The 15,531-nt window shown below is 40.2% G+C and overlaps 2 protein-coding genes across 8 annotated transcripts in view; one reads left to right on the top strand and one right to left on the bottom strand.

Annotated features, from left to right (window-relative positions):
* The window catches only part of LOC121069755, a 193,377-nt gene extending 186,554 nt beyond the window's left edge, over positions 1–6,823 (bottom strand). The window contains exon 1 of the mRNA XM_040556195.1: positions 6,527–6,823. The gene's annotated coding sequence lies outside the window, so the exon portion shown is untranslated. The remainder of the gene's footprint in view (positions 1–6,526) is intronic.
* Positions 6,824–6,967: 144 nt separating this feature from the next.
* The window catches only part of DCLK2 (doublecortin like kinase 2), an 85,468-nt gene continuing 76,904 nt past the window's right edge, over positions 6,968–15,531 (top strand). For 4 of the 7 annotated variants that reach the window (XR_005819373.1, XR_005819372.1, XM_040555335.1 and 1 more), the window contains exon 1: positions 6,970–7,842. Coding sequence is in view for 5 of the 7 variants with exons in the window: in XM_040555335.1 (XP_040411269.1) it covers positions 7,422–7,842 (421 nt within the window). In the remaining 2 variants the exon portion in view is untranslated. Of the gene's footprint in view, positions 7,843–15,531 lie in introns of all 7 variants that reach the window. The other 3 variants (XM_040555336.1, XM_040555337.1, XM_040555339.1) reach the window with 2 other exon arrangements.

The following is a 15,531-nucleotide window of genomic DNA, read 5'->3' as shown; positions in this document are numbered from 1 at the left end:
TGGGAAGTAAAATTTAGAGTTCTACTAGATATTAAAACTCATATGTTCAGTAAAGGTTGTTTTTTTTTACACATCATGTTTTTCTTGAAGTCAGTTCCTCATTATGCCTCTATCTCCCACAAGCAAAGATCACCTATTTTTACTCTTTGTACCATGAGGCTAGTAAGCTTACTACCTTTTCTCTTGTCAATATGCTACTCTGATCTTAAATTTGATTAACTTAAGTAACTTAGGCTTAGAGGTTTGTTTTGTTTTGTTTTCAAGTGGTATTGCAAAATTTCTTCTCTTTTGGATGTAAGAGGTTTGTGTGCTTAAAAGCTTGTCAGTTTTCTAACAGCTGTATCAATGGCTCTAATGCAAGGCATCATTGTGTCTCCTTTTCTTGAAATTTGATGGTATTATCAAAAGATGTAATTTGTAAACTCTCCTTATTCGCTTTTTTTTATATACGAAAAAATCAATCCTTGGAATATTTTTATCTTAACGGTAACGGATGACAATACCCCTGAAGCCAGTGAAGTCATTTGTGAGACTGGGAGAAAGCAACTGGAAAAAATGATTACTTATTTTCTTTCTCTAGTCATTTTATTGCCTGCTTCTTGACAGACCTAAAAAGTTAGTTAATGGCATAGAACTACACTGTACAACAGCTTTGTTCTCAAAGTTAGCTGAAGAACATGCTATCCAACTTTCCTGTCCTTTTGCATTTTTGGAGGTCATTTCCCTGATCCAATTTGCATCATAATGTCACCGTTGGTTCTATCTGAAAAAACAAAGGCAGCAACCCCAGCTGGTGGGAAGAAACATCTAAGCACAAGGCGGAATACATGAGAATTTTTTGTAGTTGGCTTCATTTCAGTAACCACCATATTATAAAACTACAGTTTTCAAAAATTCCTTGAGCAGTTCATTTGTTGCAAAATATGTATTGTTCTATATTGTTGTTTCCATCTCTAGTTTCCATATATCATCAGGTTTTGGTCATCAATGAACTTCAGTTCTCTTTGCTGAAGTAGCTGTGTCAGAAAGCACAACTAATTTTTCATTTAAAGTATATTGCTAATTCACTATACCAAACAAACGTTAGCATCGATCTTCAAAAAATGTACTTGAATCTTCTTGTTATTAATTTACTCTGAAATAACATAAATCTTCAGTTTTGTTTGCAAGATCTTACATTTCCCCTATTTTTAAGACTGTGTGACTAATCATACTTTTAAGTAAGACAACTGATGAAACAATCCATTCAGTCCTGGATCATGGATTGCTCAATTAGACATACAGCAACTAGCCAGACTGTCATTTTGACTAAAGATACAGAATTTTGATGTCTTATATTAAACAGCAACAGATGGAATTAAAATTATTAAGGATAATATAAAAAATGATGATAATGTTAACAGGAAAACAGTATTAGATAAGTTTTAAAAGCCCCAATGACTTCTTCCTTGATAGGCTAGTGGAAAAAAGATGAGGTATTTCTTTGTCTGCAAATAGTGCCTTTTTTTTTTCTCTTGAAATTATCTATTTTGTTGTTTTTTGGAGATAAATTATGCTGAGATCCTAATCTTAGAATATATAATGTATTTAATCCCTGTAAAACATACCAAACAGTCTTGTTAACTCCCATATTCAAAATGTCTTAATATTTTTTTGAATTATATAAGCAGAATTAAGTTGGTAACTGCATTACAATGTCTATTTTTGTATTTCTATTTGTATTCTCAGATATATAATCTGATAACAGACTAATGCTCTACTCTTCAATAAGAATAATAATATATTTTTATTTTTATCTAGTTGCAGTGGTATTAGATAGTTGGGGTTCCTCTGATTAACCTTGGCTTGTCATATGCAAAGCCTAAATGACTGATATTAATTAATGTAGCTGTCTTAAACAGTTGGCAAGAAAAAAAAAAGAAAAAAGAAAAATTAACAAATGTCTTGCAATGCAGATTCACTAATGAAGAAGTATGATTTACAGTACTTCTAATGCCTCTTCCTTTTTAAGCTTTCAGCTGCACATTCTTTATGTTTTTATTTGGAAACTTTCCTTTTCAAGGCAATGCTGAATCACATCTGAAGGATTTGATAGGAAAAGGAACCTGAAGATCTTCATATAATCCACCAGTAAAGGTTCTGGGAATTAGGCATTTCTGCATACCATAGACACATACACAATTTATTTAATCAGTTCAAATTTGAATAGGTGAGGATCAGAACCTCATGGCACTAAGCAAGAAGAACTAGGAACTGATTTTTACTGGACCACAAAAAGATCCAGATCCCAGCTGGCTTCAGTAGGAGTCTATTGGGAGGGTAACTTTTATCTTCCATGATGTTCACGGTATTACAAAGACTAGGTCTACATGAAGTATTTACTTCTTTTGAGAATTTTACAACTTCATTCATACTGCTCTGGATGGAGGTGGCATCCTTCTCCTCTTATCCATTCCTCTATCAAAGACAGCAAAATGGGACAAAAGTGATTCTGCTGAATAAAAGCTAAGTGCTAGAGAAGTTCTATAGGAAAATGCTAATCTGGAAGAGAAAATAACTGAATATTAAGAAAATCATTCCTTTGAGCACATTACTGGTTGATAAGAAATCTCACACATGAAGTGTCTTCAAAAGCAGGACATGCAAATGTTTGGTGGGAATGGTTTCAGTGCATTTGAGTCTTCCTGGGTACAAAAAATTGAAATAGAGCATACCATGAGCATCTTTCCATCTCTACATTTCTGTGTTTTGGGTTCAAGATTAGTTTTATAAAGCTTTTATTCATATGTTTTTTTACTCCTTTCAAGACTCTTAAATGAATGTTCAGAAATAATGTTATTCAAGATATATTTAAGGGCAAGGGAATCCTTTGGCTAGTGTACAACGTCCTTTAACATATAACTGAAGCCCTGTATGGCATTTGCATGTAGTCTGTTGAAACATGAACAGTTCTGAGGTCTTTTGAATACAGATAAGTATTACAGATACTGGATTTGGACATTTCTCTAAATACGGTACACTGAGATGTACTACGATAATTCAATATTTAATAAGCCTCAGACTGACATTCCCACTCATCAACAAGCATTGACACAAACAGGCAGCATATGGGAATTATTACTGATTCAAGCTAAAGTACCTTTTCCTATTCTATCTGTGCTGCTCTATTTCTTTTTATGCTTTGTTTCTGTACAGTTGCTTACATTTGCATCTGCCATTTAAAAAGCAATACTGTATTCTGCATGGGATTCATAGAGACACTGTTGAGATTAAAAGAATGGGGTTGAAGAGAAGGTTGTTGGTTCCAATGTGACTTTTCTATTACTTGGGCAAGATCCTTAAACTGTTGGTTTCCCATTTTATGTATCTATGAAGTAGGGCATAACATCTCACAGGGATGCTGTAAGGCTTTACTGAATGAATATTTTAAAAGCATTTTGACATTCTTGGTTGAAAATAAATGGTTACAAATAACAATTTTGTTGCTTAAATACTCAAATTTGACATCATTGGTGCTACAGATAAACATTTTGTTATTGAATTATTCAAGGAACATTTGAATCTTGAGCTAACAGATGCCAAGCTTACACAATTTTTTTCTTCTTTAGCAATATTAAGTATTATCATTTTCAAGGCGAATGCAGTAAGCTGAATGCAAAGGCCAGACACATAAATGTTCTTCTAACATTCTTATACATGGTAAACTACAATTCTGAACTCGATTTTGATAACTCAGCTGTTAAGTGTGCTACATAACTTGAATTCTACCGATTCCAATCAGGAAACTAAGGAGTTTAGGCAAGAAGAAAAGACATTGTGTCTGACAGCAAAGTGTTCTTGACTTTCTTTTAGCATTTCCTTATGGGGGGTTGCTTGTTACAAAACAGATAAGAGGTCTTTTAGATGCAGGGAAAGATTTAAACCACCAACTGGTTATGATTATTTCATTAAAGCGGGGAAAAAAAAGAGCAAAACAGAAAGGAGAATTGATTAATTAGGTGGACATTAAAACCAGAAGCTCCTTCATTTTCAAACGGGAAATGCATATTTATTCTGAGAATAAGAATATCCCAAGAATGAATGATAAACTCATTATGTTGTCAGGAGATGTCAGTTCATAACCAAAGTAAAATTATACATGTAACATTGCATGCTTGTAAGTGAACTACTATTTTGTGAACCCTATTTGCGAAGATCAAGTGGGAAGAAGACAATGGGACTGCATAGCACAATTCCATGTAAGATTGCATTATGCATACTGTTTTTCTCATGCATAAAAGCAAATGTAACTAAACAGCAAATTGAGTTGTTCTGGGGTTTTGTCCCTCACCTCTGAAATTCTTTCAAAAACATCTGTTAGACTACAGATAGCTCTTCAAGGGAAATGAGGTAGCAAGGAAAAGGCACATTTATGAATAGAAGCACCAATCCCACATGGATATTAGAGAGCTTATTAAAAACACAAACAATGTCTGCAGAGAACCAAAAAGGAAGAAGACAAGCTGTAGAAACATGCTTCAGGTGTCACCAGGCATTTCCTTGACAGTTATACATACAGCTCTAATTGCAACCTCTCCGTAAATAGTTTTTTTTCCCCTCATCCTATCTCCCCCATGCAGAAATCAGAGCAAGTCCTGCAAATGACATATACTACCACCCAGCAAAGTAACCCAAAACCAGTAAATTGTTTGTCCTGACACTGAACTCTCTAACCTAAATTCAGTCACAGCCATAGTTAATACAGTAATTTATAGTATATTTTACATGTTAGCCTGCATGAATCCTCTACACCCTGTTAAGCACTATACCACAGATAGTAGGCAATAGTTAACAGCTGGTAGGAGATAGAAGGTGTGTGAGGGGAGAGGTTAAATGTCCCTGAGCTTTTGTGGCCTGCCTTAGGGCAAATTGAAAAAAAAAAAAAGTTTGTCCAAATAACATTCAGCTGAGGCTTAAAATGATTAGTTTGACTTGTTCCACAACCACAAAGGTGACACATACCCATGCAATGTGGTACCATTAAATGGTATTTGGAATAATGCAGTCTCACAGCTGACACCAATCCAGTTTGGAGCAGTTAGTCAGATGAGTTTGAGCTTTCTAACTTTGCCTGGAAACAGGACTACAAACCACACATCAGAAGCAGTCTAGGAAGTTTTCACTGACTTTTGTAGTTTCTAGGCATGGTCTGTATTTCTGCTCTCAGTAGTCTATTTGAGTCCCATCTGTAACAAAACTCCTTCAGTTCCTTCTGTTGATTCTACAAGGGGATAATCTAGCTCTGTGGTTCATCAATTCCTTTTGCTTGTGGAACTTTCCAGGCATCACAGAAAGTGATACTTCAAGAAAAAGTGAGAGTTGCTGACATTTTCCTTGTATTGTCTTTAGGAATATTGTAGCTAGATATTCCATCCACTCTGTAATAATTCCAGCAATAATGGTGAGATAGTGTTTTAAGTTAATGATATTTCAAAATATGAGAAGTGAAAGATAATATATCCATAGGAAGTATGGCAAGTTATTTTCAAAAATTACTAAAACAAAACCAAAAAGATAAGCAAATCTTTTATCTTTCCTGCTGTGCACCGACACAAAAACACATCTAAGCTTTGCAGAACATCTCTCTCTGCTGAACTAAGTTCTGTCCTAAGCGTGAAAAGGACTTTCATAAACCTCTCCTGTATGTCTTTCAGTTCCCAATTTACTTTTTGTATACAAAAGCTCCATGTGCAGAAGCTATGCTTGCAACACAAAGAATCAAACTGAGTGCCTCCTTTTGACACTGAGTTAGTCGTATAAGGAATGGACAAAGGTTTTTATGGGACCTGGACAAAAGAGCAGACTTTGGGACCACCTGTAATGAGGTACCAAAACTGCAATTTCTCAAAGCAAGAGAAAGATACAAAAAAAAAAAGTGAAAACTTGTACCTAGTTGTAAGTGCCTTTTGTTTTTTTCAAATACACATTATGTCAAGACAAGAAAATATGTTCAGTATTAGCTGAAAATTAAATGAAAATGTTTATAAAAGTTGAACCTGCATCCATTTCAATGCATCTGTAGGCCATTTCTACCTACAGTAAATTTGACTTGAGCGACATAGGGAACATCCAAAAGCCATGTGGGGAAACTGTGGGCTAAAGCCGCTTGAGGAGGTTACCAATGGGCTACCGCTGATTTGGTTCCTCTAAGAGAGCAGGAAACCTGGCAGGTAGATAAACGGAGGCCATGGTGGTATCCACAAACAAAAGAAGGAAATCATAGAATCATTAGGGTTGGAAAAGACCTCCAAGATCACGTAGTCCAACCATCCCCCTACCACCAACATCACCCACTAAACCATGTCCTTAAACACCAGGTCCAACTTTTCCTTAAACACCCCCAGGGACGGTGACTCCACCATCTCCCTGGGCAACCCGTTCCAATGCCTGACTGCTCTTTCTGAGAAGAAATGTCTCCCAATTTCCAACCTAAACCTCCCTGGCTCAACTTGAGGCCATTCCTTCTAGTCCTATGACTAAAACTTACAGGGATGTGGAGCTCTCTGTTCTGGGGAACATACGCTGCGGGAGGCCCACGCAGAAAAGACAGCGGCCTGCAGTTTCAGCCTAGTGACCGAGTCACGGTAGGGCCGGGGCTATCGGCAGCCCCACCGGCACGCCTGAGGGGCCGGCAGCACCTTGAAGGACTCTGCCAGCCGGTGCCACCACCTCTGCGGGGCAGAGCGGCGCCCTGAGGGACACCAGCCCCCCGGGACCGCGTTCGCCTCCCGGGAGAGCCCCCGTCCCTCTCGGCTTCGTCACTCTCGCCCCGCTCGGGGGCTGTCCTGGTGCCGTGGTGAACTGCTCGCCCGGCCCCGGGCAGCCCGGCCCCTGCTCCCGCCCGCCCGGCGCTAGGGCCCAGCGGCCGCCGGCAGCAGGGCCGCAGCTCGCTCCTCCCGCCGGGGCCGCGGCCGCCGGTTGCTCTCTGTGCGCGGCGGGAGCGAGCAGTGCCCTTGCCGGCGGAGGACCCGGGCGCTCCCCGCGCTGACTGGCGGCCGGTGGCGGGGCCGGGAGCGGCCCGATCAACCCCCCTCCCCATTCCCCGGCAGAGAAGGGGCTGAGCGAGGCGAGGAGCAGCGCGCCCGGCATCCTCCGCATTGTACGAGCCCGCATATGGGCACGGCGCGGAGGCGCGGCCGCGGGGCTCCCCTGAGCCTCCCGCCCCCCGCCGTGCGCTCCCTCCCTCCCTCCCCGGCGCCGCCGTTCGCCGGGAGGCGCCGAGCCGAGGCGTGAGGGATGCTTTTGTGTGCGAGGGGAGCGGCGGCGAGCGGCGGAGCCAGCGGCTGCGACTGCGGGGCAGGTGGCCGCAGCCCTCTCGGCGGGAGATGCTGAATTAGGCGGCCGGAGCCCTTGCGAGCGCGGGGGCAGGGCTCGGCAGCCCGATGGCGAGCAGCCGGAGCATCGAGCTGGAGCACTTCGAGGAGCGGGACAAGAGGCAGCAGCGCTCCGGGCCCCGCCGCGGCGGCTCCGGCTCGGGCTCGGGCGGCGGCGGGGGGCCGCGGGGTAACGGGCTGATCCCCAGCCCGGCGCACAGCGCCCACTGCAGCCTCTACCGGACGCGCACCCTGCAGGCGCTCAGCTCGGAGAAGAAAGCCCGCAAAGCCCGCTTCTACCGCAATGGGGACAAGTACTTCAAGGGCTTGGTGTACGCCATCTCCCCCGACCGCTTCCGCTCCTTCGACGCCCTCCTCGCCGAGCTCACCCGCTCCCTGTCGGACAACGTGAACCTGCCCCAGGGCGTCCGCACCATCTACACCATCGACGGCAGCAAGAAGCTCACCAGCCTGGACGAGCTGGTGGAAGGTGAGGGGGCTGTGGCAGCAGGGCACGGGTGGGCCTGCCCTGGTGTGGTGAGGCACCCCAAGAAGCGACGTGGGGCCCAGTGGGCTGTGGGCGCTAGAAGAAGCTGAGGGGGTCCCTTTGGTGAAAGTGGGGGGCCAAGGGGGCCCTGAGGCAGGGGCAGGCCTCGTGTCCTCAGTGGGTCTCAGAGACGTGCAGGGGGCTGGCTACGGTGGTGGATAGGCAGCAGGGACGCTTTTTGTCTCCAAGATCCGCAGGGAAGTTCTTGGCTGCCTTGCAGTCATCACCATTTGTGGGAGAGAGAAGTGTTTTAATTTAGTTCCCTAGCTGTTACTACGTTGTCATTGATGCCTCACGGTGGCTTAAGCTTTCCCACAGAAAGCCCCTGTGCTGTGAAAAGGGATGTTTATACCCTCCCACTCGCTAAAACAAGCTGGTGTGAAGTCCCATTTTCAAACGTGACCCAGAGTCTGTGTTCTTAAAGGGAATTAACTATGTATTCTGACTTCCAAAAGCATTCTAAAGAATCAAATGCTTTTTGGAGTTGGCCCTCGGTGGTTTTTGATAATGGAACTTAGCTGCAGAGATTACATAGACTTGCAAGTGTGAGTAGAGCAGCACTTGACTACTTTCCAAAATGGGGCCAATAGTGCCACTTCTGAGTGAAACGTACACCTCTTCTTTGTATGCAATGAGAATTACGGGGACAAGGAGCAGATAAGAGTGGTTTTTTTCAGCTAAACTTACTGTGTTTGCAAGCCTGTTGTGTCGCTTCCATTTTAATCCACAGCTTCTTTTAAGTTTGAAGCAGTAAAATATTTCAGATGTATTTGGAGCACCATATCTGGGAGTGGGACAAGATACCTCAAAGTAGGTGTATAGGTTTGCAGGCACATGTACCCAACAAGCCGAGTTTTCAGTAGATACATGCATGTTCTAGTTAAGACAACTTCCCTAGTGCTCTCTTGTGATATTTTAAAATAGAATTTAAATTCAGCGTTATACAAATTATCTTTTCAAATGTGTTGGTCCTGTTGTGCACACTGTAAGGCCCATAACCAATTTGCACTTAATGCTTCCCCTCAGGTATCTCAAGTATCTACCACTGCAGTCTTCCAGCCAGCGAGCCTATATGCCAGGTGTAGCTGATTTGCAGATCTTTAATCTGTTGATGAGCGATGCCAGATCATGCAAGAGGGGAGAGGCTTTGGCATTTGCTTCATCAAGAAGGTCCAACTCAAAAAAAAAAAAAAAAAAAGTAGAAAAGTGCACTTCATGGCGGTGACAGTGCCTGAGGACTTTCCCTGTCACGTGATGCAATATAAGGCAGTTCCATGGTCAAAACAGAGAAAACATGAAATGATTGCAAAGTAAGATACTGACTCTGTGGTGGTAAAATAAATGTGAAATCAACCAGAAAACTATTCCATGATACAGTCAGTGGTTAATTTAGAAATAGCTTTAAAAAAAAGGAAGAAGCTGGTGTGGGGATGGTAAGAAAAGGAGATGAAGTAAAACTTGAAGAAACTAATGATAACTTGGGATAACTTTTGAAATGTTGCAGAAAGAATGATTCTTAAGCTTCCGTGGCTTTAAAAAAAAAAAAAAATGACTTGCTGGACAGATGTGTAAATGCAGTTTATAGTCTCACAACTCTACTTAAGTTAATAACTGAAAGCAAAAAAAATGATTTCCTGTCTCTTCAAATACATTGAAAGAGTGACCTTTTTCATTGTTCTTCACTGGAAGAATAAAGCAAAGCAAATGTCACAATTGAAATGCCACTTACATGCTTTCTGTGTAAAATAAAAGGGAAAAAAAGAGTCCCAATTACTTAGTCATCTATCCGTGACCAACACAACTCTCAGGAATCTTAAGATAATCCTGTAGCATCATAATTGGATTACTATGTGCTCCAATTATCATCCCAAAAAACTTTACCAGTGTAAGTCTAATCGCCATATACAGTGGTGGGAAGAAAGCAAACAAATAGGGAATCCATCATTCCTTGAAATTCTCTGAGTTCTTTGCCAGCTGTTTTTTGTTCTTGAGATCCTGGAAGAGGATGATTTGTTTGTTGCTTACTTGCTTGCCTTCTCTTTTTTTACAGTTCACTTTTTTGCAGCATAGCAGGCTTGAATGTTTGCTCTTTAACATGTACTTGAAGATTGGTAATATGCAAACTCTTGAACTGCAATACCAGAAATAGTTTTGAATGGTGTTTTGTTGTGTTGCTTTTTAATTTTCAGAAAGGAAGGGAATGTTAAAGTGTTGTTACACATGCCAGGTACTGGCTGAACACCAGACCAAACATGGCTACTTGACACAATGCCTAGTTATCTGGCAAGTTTGCTTATACATCATCAGTGTTACTGACAGGGTACATGGAATCACAGCAGTTCAGGTTTACTAGTGGTAGCTCTTTGAAGAGGGCAAAAGGTGAATCCTTGGCCACCCTTACCAAGCCAGCAAGATCTGTATTAAACTTCCCCAACTTGAGCCTATGTGTGTTGCTCTTGGCCACTGATGTGCCTCAGTGCAGGCAGCTCTTTAAGGCCTGTTAGCTGTTTATCAGGTTAGTGTCTGTCTCAAATACAAAAGCTGGCAGTATCAGATTCTATATTGTAATAGTCCAGACTGGCTGAATTGAGTCACTGATGCATGTTTTTGGGGATTTGGTTGTATTTGGCAGTCTGTTTTACTGTTTACCATTCTAAAAGGAAAAATATCTAATGCACAGATGTATTGTAGATTTCAAATATTACAGATTGAGTGACAGTAATAAATGTGATCTGGCCACATTTTTATTGAAAACTAACAAGCTCCATTTTAATCATACTGTTTTTCTTAACTGGATCTAACAGGCAAAAAAGCATGTTCTGTTGGCCCAATCTCAGGCAAATTTCATTTATATTTCTAGCCCCCTGTACATTAATGAACGTTATGGATCATGAGTTTGACATCTTTCTATTGCTTTCTTAGAATGGGACAGGGACAAGTGAAGAACTTCAGTGTTGGCTTCTAATGCTCTTTCTGATCCAGAGAGGGGATGGAGTTTGGGAATATTATGAATTTCTTCTAGTTTTGTTATACAACTCTACTGTCTGACATTACATTGACATTACTTTTGGGTAGTAGATTGCTTGTGCAATTTTATGTCTTCGATAGCAGTAATGGAATAATAATTCATTTCTATTCTATACCAAAATCAGCTAATTAAGCATTTGTCTAAATCCTTCAGTTTTCTTTAAAAATGTAAGCTGTCTAAAGCATAACACAATGGTAGTAGAAAGACCTGTGCAGTTCATCAGTGCTGAAGCTTCTGTTTTACATTGATACCAGTCATGCCTTGTCTTGCTGTCCTGTGCTTTGATTGTCTTGAGGTGAACAACGTGGAGTCTCCTGGTTGTTAAGATCTGCTGCAAAGTTGGGAGACTTTGTTGGGTTTTGGGAGAGGAAAGCAACCATAGATTCCTTTCTGGAAAAGAAAAGTCACAATTTGTTATGTGATAGGGACTTTTTGTAGTCCTTTAGGTAGGAAGCACTGCTAAAGGGTGTTTGTTTCTTCACAATGCCTAATTGATACAGTCCTTTTGAAATGCTGGTAGTTTTGTCTGCACAGTTGGAGTCAGCAGGCACCTGTAAGGAAGTCTTTGGGGAGAGATTGAAAGCTTCTGAGCAAGGCAGTCCTTAAGCGTGGCTAGGATGTGCAGCACAGGGCAGGAGCTGCTTTAAGGAAATGGGCTCTGCCACAGGGTCAAAGGATGTTTTGAAATCAAACGTGGAACAATCCAAGTACCTTCTGCCTGAGATAATTATTATTTCACTTTATATTACATAAAATGTAATATGTAGTAACATAAATTGTTACATTAAAATTAAAAATCCTACTTAAGTACCTGGGATTCTCTTTAGTACACTGTTATATTAGGTCAAGAATATATTTCCTCTTGTCAGGGCAAGCAGATGGTAACAGCAATTAGGCAGTTTGTAATTTTGCTTGTTGCAAAAGATATGATTACGTTCCTGTGCTAAAGACAAAAGCTATAATGCTTTAAACAAAGGCAGAAAAACTGTAGCAGGTTTAACAAAGAAGGGTAAAAAGAAAGGATAAAAGGATTTAAAAAAAAAAAAAAAAGCATTTATATTTCAGACTATATGTTCAAAGCACTGTAGTTCCCTAGTCCTACAGCAATGAGGTGTGGATGTGAAATATTGAATTGATGTAATTGTTACATCCAAACAAAATGAAATAGTCCCACCACTGTGTACATCCTAGTTTCAGGGAGGGGAGAAGTGTAACCTACCTGAGAAAAGTTTCTTACTGTAGAGGAGGCACATGGTATTAGGGTTGATACCAAGTACCCAGTTGTCTTCTGAAAGCTTTGCAGAAAGCTTGAGATGAGGGGTTGGACCAGAGGTACCCTCCAACCTCAACCACTCTGTGATTCAGAGAAAGCTTGTAGGAAGCTGTGTTCTGAACCTCCTGACTAAGTAAAGTCAAAAGAGAACTAGGAGCAGCTAGTCATCTGCTGAAATTCTTGTCATCATACCAGGTTTTAAACAGTTCATGGGAAACGTAAATGCTCTAGATGAGGAATGCTGGTGACCCATACAGGATTACTGGAGGTGATGTGAAAGTGACATAACTGTAAGAAGTTGATGAGTAAGAAAGATCTCTGAGAGAAAGGAAGCAAAAAAAGGTGTAAATAAAGTCTAATCCTTCATAAAAGTGAAGGTAGGTCAGTCCTTTTATACATGCCGTAAAGACATTGTTCTGCTGAGCTTTGTGTCACAGAACACCAAAAAGGTGCTCTGCCATGATCCTTAAGTTGGAAAGTTAGTAGTCCTAAAAACTGTTGCGTTATAGTGAACAAACAACTTTTGGCACTCTTGAAATTGACGAGCTCCACCAAAAGATGATGTGGGATGGTTATATGAAGTGTACTCAGAAACCTGCCCTGTTCTGTGTGCTCCAAAGTGGAACATGTTTTAAAAATAGGAAGAAGGTTGGTTTTTTTGTTTGTTTGTTTGTTTTGTGTAGGGATATTTTTACCTGTGTCAGCTATACCATTTTCTGTTATGCAGTGTGTCATTTAAAACACAGTGCTTTATGTGACTCTCAGAAGACAATAGTGCTAGTTAACACCTTGCAAAACACTAACCAGAAAATCTTGTTCAGAGGCTTTTCAGATGTCTTCACTCGAGACTTTTGAGCATTATATACTTAACTTCCTCCTTACAATCCCTGCTAAATGGTGTATGCACTTTTTTTTTTAGTTAGCCTAATGCTAAAGAAAACGAAATATCTGCAAGTCATTCATTAGCAGACACTGTTTTTAAAGACAGTATGTCTGAATGTTTCTAGGCTATATTTTAAAATGCCTTGAAGTTGGCTTCAACTCACAAAACTTGTGCCATGAAGAACCTCAAGCTGTAAGGCAGCTGTGTTTCCTCAAAACTACATTTTTTGTAACTGATGTACACTTGTGATACAAAAAAGACAAGATACATCTCTCTTTTCCTATCCATACCTAAAATTGCATGGCTGAATTTTGGAGATTTCACTTACACCCTAACTCCTTCGTCCCTGCATTTATGTTTTGAAAGGAGCTGGATAACTTTCCTGTGAATAACAGTGTGGAAGAAACAGATGGCAAAAGAAAACTTTCCTGGATGAGTTTTTAAGTAGGCAAAACAGTATTCAGGCGAATAATGGTCTATGCCTGTTTGTCAGTTGGATTGACCAATATAGTCTTGTTTTCTCTTTCAATCCATTCTGTTAGTCATCTGTCTTTCCTGTGGTGGGGGAATGGTGAATATTATGTTTAGCCTGTCCACTCTGAAACTGGAATCCTTCTACCGTGTACTTAAACATGCTACACACACATGGGTCTTGCTTTTTGAATAGCAGTGCACCTGGTTACTAAAGCAGTGCAGGTAAATTCTGAAGAGGCAGGTAGTGTTTCCTTGCTCAGAGGTAATACTTCATGTCTTCTATCTGGTTTTTTTTTTTTTTTTTTAGTGTTAATAAGACAGAGAAACAGAAGTAAACTTAATCCATTTGTTGATCATATTGTGACTCAAAATGCCACCAGATGTTATTCCTTTTGAGTTAGCATATGCCCCATTTGAGGAATTTTTGGTGGTAGCAGGATTTCTTCATTGAAGAAGTGACACTTTTAGATTGCTCGGGGTACTGTCATGAAGCGTTGGATGGGTGGCACATATGTTCTGCTGAAATTACGATTCCAACTTAAAAGGAGGTTTCATGCCTCTGCCAAAACTGCTCTGCAGTCTGGCTGAGCTTTCTGCTGTAGAGTAGTTTGTCTGGGTTCAAAGCCCCAGCTGTAACCTGTGTATTTGATTCTTGCCTTTTTTCTTTTTTTTCTTTAAAAAAGAAAAAAATACACACGTATATATTGCTCAATAGATCTTTCTACTTCATTAGTCCATATTTTAAATTTTTACCTTCAAACACCTCTTTAATATTCGTGATTAACTTCACAATCTGGTTGAAAAACTAGGGACCTGACTGTTTCCTGTTAATGTTGTAAGTCAAAGATGTGCTATTTATTTCCAGTAGTGCAATTGCTATGAGCATGTGTCAGTTAAGGTTAGTATGCATTAGCTTTAAAATATTTCAAGATGGTTTTAAATGGAAAAAGTGGACCTTCAAACCATAAAAGTGACTGTATCCAAGTCAGTAATAAAAATATTTGAAATATTGTTTATACCTATCTGTGGAGTTAAATCTATCAGACCTAGAAGGTTGACATACAAATTACTTTAAAAGCTACAGTTTGCTCAAAATGCCACTGAAGCTTCAGAAAAGATTGTTTTAGTAATTGAGGTGATATATATTTAGGTTGGAGGCATGAAAGTCTCACTTAAGGCAGTTAGTGAAACAGCAAACTTATTTATATATGTGATTTGAACTGTAAATTTGTGTTACATTTTTAGCAATGTTTGAAATCAATTTGGTTTAAATAAAACAAACCAAAAACGAACAAAAAACCAGTGCTGTATTTTACGTCTTACAAATACTGATTTTCTGGGAGCGTGTGAAGATTATCTGAAGTATGTATTTATACTGAAATTAATTCCAAGCAGGTTTAAAATCAGGTTTTATGTTCAAGCAGTGGGCAAATACTATAGGCAACGTTACACTTGCAGGTTTCTCTATCTGAAAAATATAATGTGACACGTTTTTACAAATGACGTGGAGCTTCTTGCAAGTAGGCATGCAAATACATTTTGTACTTAGAAGGGTGGCTGAAATAACAATTTAATAGAACAATGTTCTAAAATGAATGCCTGCTCATCAAGAGGTGATTTTCTTAGGCTTCCTTTCTGAATATACCATTCTCTAGGAAAGTTTCCTGTAGTGAGCTTTATAGCTGTGATTTAGCTCACCCCTGCCATTTTTTTTTCCTTAAATATTTTATTCTATTGAATAATCAGTTGGATACTGTGTGAACCCAACCAAGTCAATGGTTAATTCCTAGAATGGTCAGTTCCTAGAAAATTAGTCTTCATGCAGAACGTAACAAGTGGTTTCTTATGTTCTATTTCTGGTGGTTTTCTGGCTACTTTGCAAGGTTCTCAGTAGAACTTAGAAACTATGGCTGAGGTCCTGGTTGTGGTGAAATCATTAGAAGATTAGATACTAACTTCAGTGGAATAAAAACA

Source organism: Cygnus olor, chromosome 4, assembly GCF_009769625.2.
Source record: "Cygnus olor isolate bCygOlo1 chromosome 4, bCygOlo1.pri.v2, whole genome shotgun sequence".
NCBI classification, from domain to species: domain Eukaryota; kingdom Metazoa; phylum Chordata; class Aves; order Anseriformes; family Anatidae; genus Cygnus; species Cygnus olor.
Note: the sequence above shows the minus strand (reverse complement) of the source record. Positions and strands in the feature narration are given on the sequence as shown.